Source organism: Engraulis encrasicolus, chromosome 14 (genome assembly GCF_034702125.1).
Source record: "Engraulis encrasicolus isolate BLACKSEA-1 chromosome 14, IST_EnEncr_1.0, whole genome shotgun sequence".
Lineage (NCBI taxonomy): Eukaryota > Metazoa > Chordata > Actinopteri > Clupeiformes > Engraulidae > Engraulis > Engraulis encrasicolus.
Window position 1 is genome coordinate 41,022,454 of NC_085870.1, and position 15,000 is coordinate 41,037,453.

Genomic DNA, 15,000 nt, shown 5'->3' on the forward strand with positions numbered 1-15,000 from the left:
GACAGGGTGCAAGTCAGCAGGAGCTGGCTGATTTACGTTATTGACAGATTGATTTAGAGCCCCTGCAGTCTATAAAAGATATGCTGTGGAGAGGGAAAATAGACAGAGGCGTGGGCGGGCGCAGCTGGGTGGATGGATGTTTGGTGGTGGGGTTTAGGAGACGGGTGTGTATACAGTACGTATCTTTGGTGAGGCAGAGTGGGACGGAAGCTGTAGATGTGTGTGGCAAGCCTGGACTGGTAATCTCACATGTACAGAATTTGTATCAAAGGGTCGACAGTCCTTAGAGGTTCCATATAGAGCATTTTACCAACAGGTCTACAGTCCACAGAGGCTGATGATTTTTTTCCTCAATGACAGGCCCTCAGTCTAGAGGTAAAGACCCATTGGCTCATGGTCAATACAGACAATGAACTGAGCCAACCAGGATATAGTACAACACATAGCCCTGGTCTAAACCAAAAATGCCCAGGCCATTGTTCGACCAAGTCCAGCCCTGGTGCATGGTTGTGATGCTGGTGGTGTGGATGGTGGTGAAGTGTTCTGCGGTGTGGGCGAGGAAAGGTCCCAACTGCACGTACCTCGATGGAGCTCTCATACTCCGAGGTGTCCAGCAGAGTCACCTTGAAGGGAGCCAACTTGGAGCGCTTGCCTGTCGTCTTCTGCGGCGATTTCGCCACCTTGCCGGGAGTCGTCCTCTCCGAGGCGTCGTCTCGGTGGTCGTCGAAATGTTTGATGTCCTGGTCCTGTTTTTTTGTGGACAAAATTAACATTGAGTTGATATAATAAGGAGGCAGTAGCCCATTCATGTACGGTGATTGTATTGCCGTGGAACTCATTCACTATTTGCTGAAAAAGCTTAACTACATCATACGCCATGGCATTACAGAAAGTCTTAAAGGATAACTTCAGCCAATTTCAACATGCAATTGTAATGCTCACACTACCCTAGACTTGTCACTCAGGACCTGAGAATGTTTTTTTTCCCTTTTCCTCAGTCTTTTCAGAGATCCTGGTCATTGTAATGTGGGCAGGTGTTTCTTTACATTTAAAAAAAAAAAAACATCTTGATTTATTCCCATTAACATCCAAAAGGTTATGCAACATCATGCAGACACCTAGCAAACAGTGATACAGAGTAGGCCTTTAAAATGTTAGAATAGCTCAGATTTTGGAAAGGGTTGAGACAAAAAATGCAGCAAGGGTAGCGTGAGCAATAAAACAGCATAATGAAATTGGCAGAACTGGTCCTTTAAATAACAGCTTACGACGTGGTCATTACCATTTTGACAATAAGATTATAACAGTGCCTCTGCATGAAAGGGTTAAGCAACAGCAAAAGACCCACTAATGAGCCAATGTGGCCGCACATGCAGTACAACGTCTAGCGTCTGAAGAAATATAGTCGTACTCAGTTAGTTGTGACAGCTAAATGCTAATCGTGAGACATTACCAGGGTATTCTTCCTTAACTAGACAAGCAGCACCGAATAAATAACACTTTTGTCTCTGTCGCACTGTTCTTCATTTCGGCGAATCAAATTGGTAATTGCAGCCATATCTTTTTTTGCACTGCCTTGCAATGTCAGCTTGGCCAGAATTGTGCTATGAAAGCAAATGAGCCCTATTATTCCAGCACCTGCTTCATAGTTTCAGGCCTTAAAATTGCTAATTAAAAGTCATTACTTTTGCTGGATTACCCCCCCCACAATATTAATCTACAGTACATTTGCCACATAATGGATGAAAGCTATGAAATTATAATGGCCGAGGCCAGCACACAAGGCTGGAGGCTCACCTGCTTGGCCATCCTGCCGTCCGAAGCTGAGTCATGCAAGCCCACCTCTGACTCCGGACCCGTCTCAGTCGTCATGCTCGCTCTTCTTTATCCTGAGCAGAGGAAGAAGAAGAAGAAGAAGAAGAAGAAGAAGAAGAAGAAGAAGAAGAAGAAGAAGAAGAAGAAGAAGAAGAAGAAGAAGAAGAAGAAGAAAAGACAGACAGGCAGACAGACAGAAGGAAAGAAAGACAGAAAGAAAGAAAGAAAGAAAGAAAGAAAGAAAGAAAGAAAGAAAGAAAGAAGGATGAGGAAAAGAAGGAACAAGAACAAGAAAAGAGCATTAAGCATGTTTTTTGTCCAGTCAGACAAGACAGATGGCACAGTAAGATAGTGGGTTTCTGGGATTCCGTAACTCGTAGAGATGGCCACTAATGGCAGAACAGCTTCTAGGTCTACCACACTGACCCAGAGACACACTTACTGAAGGCATTTACAACAAAAGCACCTGCTGTCTATTAGTGCATGCATTTGCCTCAACCACACATATTCCACCACCATACACCACTCCATTAGTTTTCAAGTCTCCAGGGATTTATAACGCTGAAAAGTTTTCAAAGCCTACAAAAACAGTTAGCGCACTTGCTTTGCCCATTTTTACGTGGGTCTTTGGTCTTTGAATTGATGTTTACACTTGTAAAATTATGCTTACAACATTACAGTATGCTTACAACATTGTTAAACAGTTAATGCACTTGCTTTGCCCATTTTTTTCGTAGGTCTTTGGTCTTTGAATTGATGTATTCACTTGTTATATTATGCCTAGGCTACTATATTGTTAAATGCTTTACAAATCTAAAGTCCTCTATTCAGCCAGTCACTACATATTCTTTTCTCCATGCTTGTTCTTTCCATTATGCCGTATCAGGCAAGCAGTTACATTTGAATATGAATAGGATCTATGGGAAACTACGAGCAACACACAATGAAATGTTCTATAAAAGCACGAGAATGCCATAGCGTGACCTTCCCTCTATTATAAATGTTTTTGAAGCGAGCAACGAGCGATATAACACAGCAATATGTTCTGTCCTTGAAATATTGAATAAGAAGCTTTGTTAGTTGCTTTATTGATCCAAAGGGGATAAGTAGCTTACTGTAAACGTACACATAACGGACACTGCAAAATAGGTAAATATAAAGCACACACGTGTTATTCAACGAGTATACTTGTACTGCACACAAAGGAAAACGCCCCTCCTACATCACTGCTTTAAGAAATTTTCTTTTCAACTAAGTGGGTTTTGCCAGCAGCAACATCCTTGAATAAAGTGAATGTCAGTTCTGTAAATGTCTACGTCCTTCATGGTATAGAGAGAGAAACGTAATTTCAATTTCCTTGTATGACCTGTGCATATGAAGAAACTGACAATAAAAGCTGACTTGACTTGACTTGACTTGACAAAGGTTTAAAGTGTTTGTTAGAAAAAAATAAGTAAAGTACACCATCTGTCTACTACGTTTCCTTTTAACACAACCTCAAGCCATACAGTAGGAAGAACTGTGCAGCAAATGGGCATGAAACAGAACATCCAACGCCAACTTTCAGCCCTCCTAAAGCCCCTTCTCCTCGGCTTTGCATCTAATCTGTCAGGCCTTAGAGGGGATGTGAGGGAACAGTGAGACGGGGCTCTGCCCAGATGAATAAGAATAATGTCCATGACTTAATGTCAGACCTCAGCGTGTTACAGCTCACTCATCTACGTATCTCAGTGCCGCACGCCCTGAAGCCTGATGGGAGTCATAGACAAAGCCGTCGTGACAGCACGGGAGGAAGCCTTGTCCTGTTGCGCTGAGCAAAGAGGCAGGGTGGGCGCGTTATGATATTCAAGATGGCAGCCCCACAGGTGGACTCTGGCCAGCAAAGGCAGGCAAGCCTCTCCACACACAGTGAATTTTGCAGGGTTAATTCAACACCAACAGAGTCGATTTTAACACTCACAGTGTTGTTACAAGTATTTCAGTGTTGAATCAGTACTTCAACATTTGCTGTGCAGGAGCATGTACACTGTATGTAAGTCAGTTTCATTTAAGGCTCTCAGGCCTCCATGAAGATGGTAAATCAGCTCTCTAAGTGCTGAATTAACACAGCAAAATGTACTGTGTAGATACTCCATAGCAGTGGTTCTCAACCCTTTTTGAACAAATGCCGCCCTGAGTTCGTCATAAGCCTCCAAACGCCTCCTTGACCTCATCATAAGCCTGCCAATGCCCCCCTTAGTATTGAAAAATAAAATAGTCTAATGCCCCCCAACTGTAACTAAGCCCCTCCCCCACTCAGTTGCATCCTTCTCAACGCCCCCCTTGGGCTCCCCAACGCCCCCTGGGGGCTGTAGTGTCCCCGTTGAGAAAAACTACTCCATAGCATGTACACTACTGCAGTCACTTTCATTATATACTTTCTGGCCTCCATGCCAATGATCTAAGTGAGATCCAATATCCATCTTTACAGCACCTACAGTACACAGATTCATCTCGCTTCAGCTACTTGACCTCTTGAGCTTTACTGTAGCTACAAATAACATCAACACATCGCTGCTACTGAAGCTGGTGTCACCTCTCTGAGAGAGTATGAGGGAAAAGCCAGAAAGCCTGAACAAAAAAAAAACGAAGGTATTGACTTGATGTTGTGGGTTAGCATGTATACCTGGGTTGCAGCTCAAGGGTGAACAGATACTGGTTTGCTCAATTAAATCGTAATCCATGAAAAAAATTAACTCACACATTTTCAAAAGAAATGATACAGATGGTGATTAAATTCCATGGATGATAGAATGTGGTGGTGGTGGTGACTGATGATAAAAATGGATAGAGCCATGATGATGAGAAGACTCTGGAACCAAATGCAATCTAGAAGATGTAGTGTGATCCTCAAGTAGTTCAGAGACAGATACCATGCTCTAACACTCTAAGGGTAATTGTTATCATGGGTGATAATTAGGTGATAACTCCCATAAAACTTCCTCATGGGCATAGATGTGATACTGTAAAAAAAAAAAAAAATCAAATACCAGCACACATGTCATGGGTCTTACTGCTACTTCTTCAGGTATATCTAAAGACCATTCACAGTCCAGAGTGCAGAACTTTCCAGAAAGAAAGGCATTTTTCTTTTTCTCATAAACCCTAATAAAGGTTTGTCATCTCCAGACTGTGAAAGCCATAGTGGGAAAAGCGGCAGTGTTGCAGCTTTTTGATTGATCATAAACGCCTTAAAAACTTGCCAGAGGACAGGATGTTGCTTTCGCCGCCGGGTTCAGAGAAGATTACATTCTCACAATGAAGATTACATTCTCACAATGAATACAAACTGAGCCATCAGGCCAGGCTCTGTAAATATTTCACTTCCCTTCTGGTGGCCACTGATAGCTAGGCAGGGGGAGATGTTTCAAGGCAAATCCCTTGGCTGACTACACCAATATATGTGACGAATTTCAATTTCTTTACAGTGCAAATGCGCGGAAGTCGGTTGCGATAGCAGGGGCGGTTGTGTGGGCAATACGAGGCTTTCCTGCAATTACATTTTCATTATTTATAACGAGAATACTATTATAAAAAATGAGAATGAAAATCAGCAGCAACACAGTCACAGAAGAGATATTTCTAACCATTATGCGAGCCCCGGAGTAACTGGACTGCAAATAAGGCTGTTTCTAAAAGTCATTCAATCGATTTCTCCAAACAGAAACGACTGATTGGTGTTATGGGTCCTCGAGAAAATGACACATCTTAGAGTACATCTTGTAATGGTCCTTGGTAATATCAAACTGCTTTATTTTAGAAAGCCAACCATCACAAGCACAAAGGAAAACTGCTGTCAAATTGGCAGAGTAAGCTTCACTGGATTCATCATCAGCATGAATCATCTCAGTTCCAACATTTCACACATTACAAAATGCAGTCTCTATTCAGCACTTAAAGAGATGATTTAACATCTTTTAGCGTGTATTCAGTCCCAGAGTATACTATACATAAGTGAATTAACACTGCCTTTTTACTGTGCAGTGAGTGTCTTGTCTAAGAAATATGTCTGTAGTGTCATGCACAGCATTAACTTCAATGATGACCCCCGTGCTCCGAATACCAGATGGAGGGGAGGCCATCAGATCAGGTAAAAACAGCTGTCGGTGAGGTGAGTTTTACAGAAGACAAAAGAAGAAAACTATCGGTTATATCTTTGGAAGTACCATATACATACAAAGCCTTGCCTTTCCACATTCATCATACAGTAACCATATGTATTGTCTTTCTCCCTGTCCATTCAATGTCAGTAGCCAAGATGCATTTGAACACCTTAATGCACGCCGTACCTCCAGTGACACGCTGTAGTAGTCACTGGAAAGTTAACTACCATAGTACTACAATACTATGACATAATAATGCACTACATCTTGGTCATTGTCACTCTGGTAACAGCAAATTTAAACTTTGCCATGTCTTAACAGGTTGAAGTACAACAACCTCATACAATAAGCCTTTCACATGATTCCAACCATAAAACAGTGAATTTTATTTACACATTACCTGTTATTTTAAGACTCATTCTCTCTCTCTCTCTCTCTCTCTCTCTCTCTCTCTCTCTCTCTCTCTCTCTCTCCCTCCTTTTTCCCTGTCCCCTGTCTCTGCTGTTCCCAAGTCTGATTTTCCCCCACAGCTGCCCCTTCCAGCTGAGCTCTCCCTCTGGGAGTGTGAGGGATGCCCAATCAGTTTTCCATCAACAGCTCCAGAAGAAACCAGTGAAATTACAGCGTGGGTGAAGAGAAGTGACTCTCTTCTCTCTCTCTCTCTCTCTCTCTCTCTCCCTCTCTCTCTCTCTCTCTCTCTCTCTCTCTCTCTCTCTCTCTCTCTCTCTCTCTCTCTCTCTCTCTCTCTCTCTCTCTCGTGAATAGTGTGACACTTCCTCCAGCCCGAGGGGGTTTGGGGGTCGAGGAGAGGAGGCGGGTGGGCGAGATGGCACTAGCAGAGGGCTTTAAACTGTGCCAGGCAGGGCAGATGCTAAGTAAACAGACATTTTCTTTTTGCTTTTTTAATCGCCTTACTGACGTTTCGGGTACACACCGGGCTTATGAGACAGAAATGTGTGGCCATCTCACGTGGAGGTGTAAGGCCAACACTTCTGCGGGGTGATTGAAAAAGCAAAAATAAAACTTATGAGTGCCTCTTTATTCATTCATTTATTTTTCAAAACTATGAGTTTATGACTGAGCTAAGCATTAGATTAGAAAGTGTTGAGCAGACTTCCTGATTTCCTCCAAATACACAGTCGTGCCTTTCAGCTTAACGTCATAGCACTTATTCTCACACCCACCATCCCACCCCATCACCCTCCTCCCACCCACTTCTCTCTCTCTCTCTCTCTCTGCCACCCCCCTCTCTCTCTCCCTCCCTCTCTCTCTCTCTCTCTCTCTGTCCCTCCCTCCATCTCTCTCTCTCTCTCTCTCTCTCTCTCTCTGTCCTCCCTCTCACACCCTGCCCCTCTCTCCCTTTACACTCCCTGAGATCTCGGCTGCACAAGCAGCAAAAACATCTTTGGAAGAGAATGCTGGAGCATCCATCAGAGTTACAGGAGGACTGAAAAAGTCTCTTTCAGGAGAGATAAGAGAAAATGTACAGCTTTTTGAAAACAACAATTTCCAAAAACTCTTCTTTTAATATCAGTGTTTTAATGTTTAAATTTGTTACCGAAACATGAGATAACATGAAACCGATTCCCAATTCTTCTGCTGCTGTCTTAAACTCAGATGTTTATATGAAAATTGTATTAAAATGGCTTTAATAGCTTTTTGGAATTTTAAAGAGTTCGTCCAATGTACAGTAGAATGCAGCCAGGCAGCTTTGAGAGTTTGAGTTGCTATGCTTGCAGCGTTACCCCTAGCCTAGCCAGCCTTGTTGAATTACAGCTGCCCTGCTGTTGCTCTGCACTATGCTACGCTACGTGCCGGCTTTACAAATCCAATCAAATGTGCCTTGGGCTGGGATGCATGGATTAATTATTCTTGCAGGAGGAGAGAAGGGAGGCAGCTTTCCTCTGTTGTTGTTGCTGTCGTCTTTTAAACATTGACGAGGAGGAGAGCACATCTATATGCTATGTGTGGAAGGAAGGTGCACTACATATGTGGAGGGTGCATGGCTTTATCATCATCCCTGCCAAAGCCTCCTTGCACACAAACAGACACGCACAGAATGTATGCATGAAGTGCAACATCTACTCATATGTAACCATGAGAGCACACACACACACGCACGCACGCACGCACGCACGCACGCACGCACGCACGCACGCACGCACGCACGCACGCACGCACGCACGCACGCACGCACGCACACACGCACGCACGCACGCACACACACACACACACACACACACACACACACAAATCCTCTTCCACAAGTATGTTGTCGCACCCACAAGCAAACAACATGCGCACCCACACTATATCGACCATTGTGAAGAGTTAGTCGCACACCACTTTCTCATTGTTCCCCTGCACATGTGATTCATGGTGCTATTTCCTTAGCCTCTTATATCTGCGCAGGTTGACCCCAAGAATCCCACACATGCACACACACACACACACACACAGACACGCACACGCACACGAACGCACGCACGCACGCACGCACGCACGCACGCACGCACGCACGCACGCACGCACGCACGCACGCACGCACGCACACACACACACACACACACACACACACACACACACACACACACACACACACACACACACACACACACACACACACACACACAAACTGCTAACATTTCACCACTACGAGTTGTTCTCAAGGTCTGCTTGGAGAACCCCCTTGTCAGGGGATCTGTAATGGATTCAGATTAATTGGCAAATTAGCCAGTGCTGTTGTCAGAGAAAAGGGGAAGAGAGGAGGAGAGGAGAAAGAGGAGGGCAAGGGAGAAGGGGGGATCGAATTCATACCCATTCATTTCCTGTCACACATCATTACCCTTTACAGCTGTGTCCCTGAGCTGAGAGAGAGGGAGAGAGAGGGAGAGAGAGAGAGAGAGAGAGAGAGAGAGAGAGAGAGAGAGAGAGAGAGAGAGAGAGATATTGAGAGATATGGAGAGATATGGAGGGATGGAGGGAGAGAAAGACAAGATAGGGAGGTAGGAGATAGGGAGATAGATATAGAGAAGACACTGAGAGGTCAAACCACAGCATTACAATCTGCCTTGAGAAAGCAATGCATCCTATAGGATGTCCTCCAACAAGCAGGAGAGTGCATGCAGCATTTCCTTAGGGTTGGGCGATCAAGATCGAAATCCAATGCATCAATACAAAATAGAGGAAAAATACACTTAAGCATTTCTACTCTTTCCACGTGCACCATCTTTCACTCTTTTTTCCATCCCTTCCTCTCTCAGAGTCCATGCAGCTCTTTTTTGATACCACGGAAAAGAAACGGAGCGGGATCTGAGCTACAGAGATTCAGTTGCCATGGAAACAGAACAGGACATTTTTCCCTGCTTCCAAGCCTTCCCAGAGAGAGAGAGAGAGAGAGAGAGAGAGGGAGAGCCAGGGAGAGCGACAAAATGAGAGAACACAAGTGAGGGAGAAAAGAGGAGTAGAGTACAAAGGCAGAGGAGAGAGAAAAAGAGAGAGAGGGGGATAAAAACAGGATGAGAAGAGGGTGAAAAAATAGGGAAAGAGAAGAGAGGAGAGGGACAGAGAGAGGAGAAGAGGCACTGCAGCATGTGTGAGGGATGGTAAGAGAATGCAGAAACGAGAAGTCAGCAGTGGGTAGGAGGATGACAAGCACACAGGCACTACACTTACTGCCAACTCTGGCCCACTTATGGCTCAGCTATGGCTGATTTCTGGGCCAGATCCTGTACACACTTGCCGAATCAGGGCCAGGGATGTTTCACAATCACAAGAGACCCATATTTGCGGTGGTAACAAAAAAAAGCTGACAGGTTGTGAAGCATGTGGACCACACACACACAGACCTGGGTACAATGGCTGCTCTAGACAGCCTGTGGCCAAGTGTGCATACACATAGATTACACCAGCTCTCTGGTTCCATCCCATTTCAATCTCTCTATAGCAGCATCATTCTTACCTCTCCAATTTCCTTCTGAAGCACCTTGTCATTCTCTCTCTTTCTACTCCCCCCCCCAACCCTCATTTCTCTTTTTCTCTGAGAAACTCATATTAGGAAACCCTTTTTTCGTTCTTTCTTTCTTCCTTTCTTTCTTTCTTTCTTTCTTTCTTTCTTTCTTGCTTCTATGTTGTCTATTATATAATTCGTATTATTCCTTTCTTTTGATGTCTAGTACATCAAGACTAAGTGGACTGTGTGGACAGTGTATTTTTGTTGTGCATGTCTGCAGGGTGAGTAGCTTCTGTAACAAAAGTCATTTTCTGTAAAGCATAATAATCTAGCCATAATGATCTTGCCATCTATCTCTATTTCCTTTTCATCCTCTACTCACATCCTCTCAGTCTAGCACTAAGAGTGGGTATCACTTACAGCCCGCCCTTTAATTTTGGCCCACTTTTTATGCTCTCACCATCTCTCCGTGTCTCTTTGTCTCAGTCTCTCCCCTATCTCACTCTCTCCATTTCTCTCTGTGTCTCTCTGTCTCTCTCTCTCTTGCTCCCTTTTTTCAGCTTCTTCGCTTTTTTTGCTTTTTTTTCTCTCACCACCCTTCCCCTCAGTTCAGCAGTGTCACAGTCCAGTTCCATTCACCTGTTCCAGCCCCCTTTCATCCCTGTGCCCATCAGGGTAGGTCAGGCCGTGCCAGAGCCCAGACACCTGCACCACTGAGGGGGAGGGAGGGCAAGTTGGAGACACAGATCCACACACCTGCGTCCACTCACTCCACACACCACACACACCTGCTCACTCACTGCTCACCTCCCACCTCGCCCTGCCTCCCTCAAAAACCCCATAGCCAACTCCATCTGGCACATCAGCCACTGCTAAATAACCCCCTCCCCCTGACCATCACTACCACCACCAGGCAGTCTCAATCTGCCCAGTAAAATGCCAGAGAGGAAGGCATGCATGGGCAGTACCATGTGCCTGCTGCCATCGCCTCCTGACCAGTCTCTCAACGTGCCATTACCTAGCGGAGCCTCTTCCCAACCCCACAGGGTGACACTGTCCATGCTGCAGTGTCAATTCAGCACTCAAAGTGATGAATTTAACACTTTTCTACTTGGTCTGACTTTCTATGTGTTGAATTAACACTAGTACAGCATTTAATGTGTAGTTCCAAATTAGGGCTTGTAAGCAGAAATGGTGGTAACGCTTTACTTAAAGCCCATTCTATAGTGCATTATGAGCGTATTCATAATGAATTATAATGCGCATCATAATTAGTCACAATGCTTTATGGCTGCACTCATAATGCTTCGTGATGTATTATCAACAGTTATAACTATACATCTAGCTTATAATGCCTTATAATAAATATAAATAAATACATAAATCACACCCTTGTATTTATAACGCATAATAAGCCAAATGAATAGATATAACTGTTGATTATAATACATCATGAAGCATTGTGAGTGTAGCCGTAACGCATTGTGACTAATTATGATGCGCATTATAATTAATAATAAATACGCTCATAATGCACTATAGAATGGGCTTGAAGTAAAGCGTTACCGAAAATGTTTCCAAGTTTTGTTGTTCAGGAATGGACGCTTTCACCTGTTGGATTTTGATATGTGGGACGCAATAGAGGATTGGCATAACACTCTGCAGATGTGGACCCCAAAGCCATATTTCTCTATTAAACTTGCTTGCTATACAAGTGACCTCCAAAAGCCACTTGAGCTGCACATATTTCCAACTAATGTTTAGTATGGCTTTGAGAGTGCACATACTATATAGCCAGTCATTCAGATGCAGGCTGAGGCCATCGAAATTAGCAGAATAATGGAGACAGACCTCAGTATTTTGCTGGGAAACATTGGCATTCCAGACAATTGAATGAATTGAAATGAGCTAAAAAGTGGAAAATAAGAAACTTATATCTCATATATTCAAATGACTTGAATATACTCTGGACAACAAATCACATTATTCGCTGTTCAGACATTATACTGCTTTAGCATAAAGTCTATCCAGAGGTTTTCAATGAGGTTGTGCACTTTGTCATTGGCTGGGAAAGTCGCCAACATTTGTCATTATTTCCAACTTGCCAACTTGCCCAAATGTTATGTCATCCATTATGTGCTATTATCGCGGAGCTGCTCACCTGGCAAGCGCATTACCCTCTAATGGACGGCACGGGTCAAATTAATTTCACCTTGATTGGCCTGAGCAACTTCCTAATCCCCCCTGACTTTGAAGTGAAATGACTGTCTTCATAAGTGATTAGGGGTCTGATTAAGGGTCAAATTGTTCGCTGTCAGACGGTAGGCTGACATATAGGATTTATAGCCAGTGGGACTTGGGGCGTCATCAAATCTGCTCAATAAATATTAAAATGTACATAAATATGGTAATGTATTCATTAAATAATGTATTTTTTCTCTATACGTATACATATATTTCACACAGGTGTGTCCCCACAATTTGTCAGTATATGCAACACTAATTATAATGCTACATTCTTAGCAGAGATGGTACACCAGATGGTGTTACGGTATATAGCCTACAGAAAAGTCTACAGCACCTATAGCTAAACAAAAGTCTGGAGCGGAATTCACATGGAGCTGGAAGGTGTCCAAGTGGTACAGATGGGAAAGGCAGAGGCCATTGCAACAGAAAGAAAACAAACAGAACAGGAGAAAACACAGAGACACAGAGAAAGTGAGAGAGAAATAGAAAAGGAGGGCACAGAAACAGACAGACGGTGAGACACAGGTAAAGAAAGAGGGAGGGTGAGAAAGACAGAGAGAAAGCAAGAGAGAGGAAAGAGAGATAATACTACAACTACAATACAACTACTATACTACAAAAGTCCGACTGCATAGTCCAATCAAGAGAGAAGAATAGAGAGGACATTAGAGGAAGAGAAATCAGACCAGACAGCTAGAAAGAGGGCATGGTCACTTGCCCAGTGAGAGAGAGCCGGGCCAGCCTCTGGGGATAGATAGCGATGCCTCTGAGGTTTGGAGAGCGTCGGCCCCACAGGACACAGATATGAAGCAGGAGGGCAACCCCCTGACAACCAGTCATGCTCACCTCTGCCACACACATCACAAGCCATGAGGGAGCCAGTGGCCTCCCAGAGGGAGAGAGAGAGAGAGAGAGAGAGAGAGAGAGAGAGAGAGAGAGAGAGAGAGAGAGAGAGAGAGAGAAAGAGAGAGAGAGACAGAGACAGAGAGACAGAGAGTTATGGACAGTCAGAGAGAGAGAGAGAGAGAGAGAGAGAAAGAGACAGAGAGAGAGAGAGAGAGAGAGAGAGAGAGAAAGAGACAGAGAGAGAGAGAGAGAGAGAGAGAGAGAGAGAGAGAGAGAGAGAGAGAGAGAGAGAGAGGAAGAGAGAGAGCGAGAGAGAAAGAAACCAAACTACATGCCGCCCTCAGATGTCAAGTGGACAGGGCTTTTCTAGCACCTCCTCTCCCCTGTCTCTGTTCTTCTTTCTAAGTTTCTCTCAATGTATCCTTGTTGCATCACTGTTTTTGTAAGCCTTTCTTCATCTTTCATCTCTCCGGGTTACTCCTGTCTTTCTTTCCATCTGCTGCTCCCATTGTCTGGCCTTCTGTCCTAGTTCAACCCCGTAAGGCAGAGCCTCTGTCATAGTCCGAGCAGCAACGTGGACAAAGGTTGAACTCAAGTCTACTTTTCTGCACCATTCTGAGTGGTCTGTGAGCAATGTCGCATTGAAAACAATGGCACAAACTCACATTTTATGCCAACTACTACAATGCCGCAGTCCCATTGCAGTCGAATATACACAGGCTGCCAGGTGGGAAAGGCAGACCTGAACAGAAAGCTTGAGACACTAACACACCGGACCATTTTATTCTCCATGCTATGGCGTATGTACTGTATGTGAATCCACCCTAAAACGTCAGTGTTTCTTAACTGGTGTGTCAGGATCCAAAAGTGCATTGGGGAAGGGTCCTGGGTGGGTCAGAAAATTGAGAGAAGATGCTGTATTGAATATATGTCTGTCATCATAGAGAGAGCAAAACATTGTTAATACTCATGTCCAGTTGTTGATAGACATGGAGTATGTCAGCATGAAATGAAGATGTGCATGTTATCAAATCCATGATTATATTTTCCATAATTAGAGAATGCATTGATCTCACTAATACGGTCAATAGACCTACTGTACATGACATACAAACACTCCGACAAAAGGGAACACTGACCATGGACTAGAGTCCAGAAACATTTGTTACAAACTTTGTCCATGGCTTTTCTTTATTTTCGCCTTTTTAGTAATACAGTTTTTCTAAACTGCATTCAGCTCCTGTGTGCAGCTGCCTTTTCTCCCTCCTGAATCACTCTTTTGGAATAACGTACTGAGCGAAACTCCTGAAGAAAGAAAGATGCACTGACGCCAGTTTTACCTTCACATCGCAATTCAATGACCATGAGAAATCGTGGATCCCAAGGCTATTCCAGTTAAGAACCACTGCTCTACGTAATGTCATAGCAATGTTGTTGTTGTGATGCTGGCAAACACTGACTCAGCTTGCTGGGCGGACCAACTGCGCTAAGAGGCAACAATTGGCCCAAGAGACAACAAACTGCCCATCATGCTTCCGTCTCTCTCTCTGCAGCGTCTGGCAACCTGGACTCTGGACACTAATTGCTCCAATTACCTCCTCTATCTGCTTGCCGAGTGCCGATAATTACAATCGGTTGATTTTGTGAATGGCTGGAACAAACGTGCAGTACTGTGGTGCATTTCTCGAAACCATAGTTGCTAACTATATTAGCTACTTTGTTGTTTGAAATGCAATTTCTCATTGGCAACGACCAAAGTTGCTAACTGGCTAACAACTACGCTCTCAGGAAACGCACCCCTGGATTGCAATCTCCTGAAGCAGTCCAGGAGTTTGCCCATTACCGTCCATTTGTATCAGGCAGCACACTTTCTCTCGTCTGTTTCTCTCCCTCTGCCCATCAGTCTATCCTTCTGTCAAGCTGTTTCCTCTTCCTTCTTTCCATCCTTTTTGGCTGTTCTTCTGTCTATGGCACCGTTAAGCTCTATTCTCTATGCTC

At 44.1% G+C, this 15,000-nt stretch overlaps 1 protein-coding gene across 3 annotated transcripts in view; it reads right to left on the reverse strand.

The window, feature by feature from the left end:
- The window catches only part of LOC134462644 (band 4.1-like protein 3), a 151,593-nt gene that overhangs the window by 61,327 nt on the left and 75,266 nt on the right, over positions 1-15,000 (reverse strand). For all 3 annotated transcript variants that reach the window (XM_063215766.1, XM_063215768.1, XM_063215767.1), the window contains exons 3-4: positions 1,798-1,889; positions 582-746 (exon numbers count right to left, since the gene is read on the reverse strand). In XM_063215766.1, the coding sequence (XP_063071836.1) occupies positions 582-746; positions 1,798-1,872 (240 nt within the window). In that variant the 5' untranslated portion in view covers positions 1,873-1,889. The remainder of the gene's footprint in view (positions 1-581; positions 747-1,797; positions 1,890-15,000) is intronic.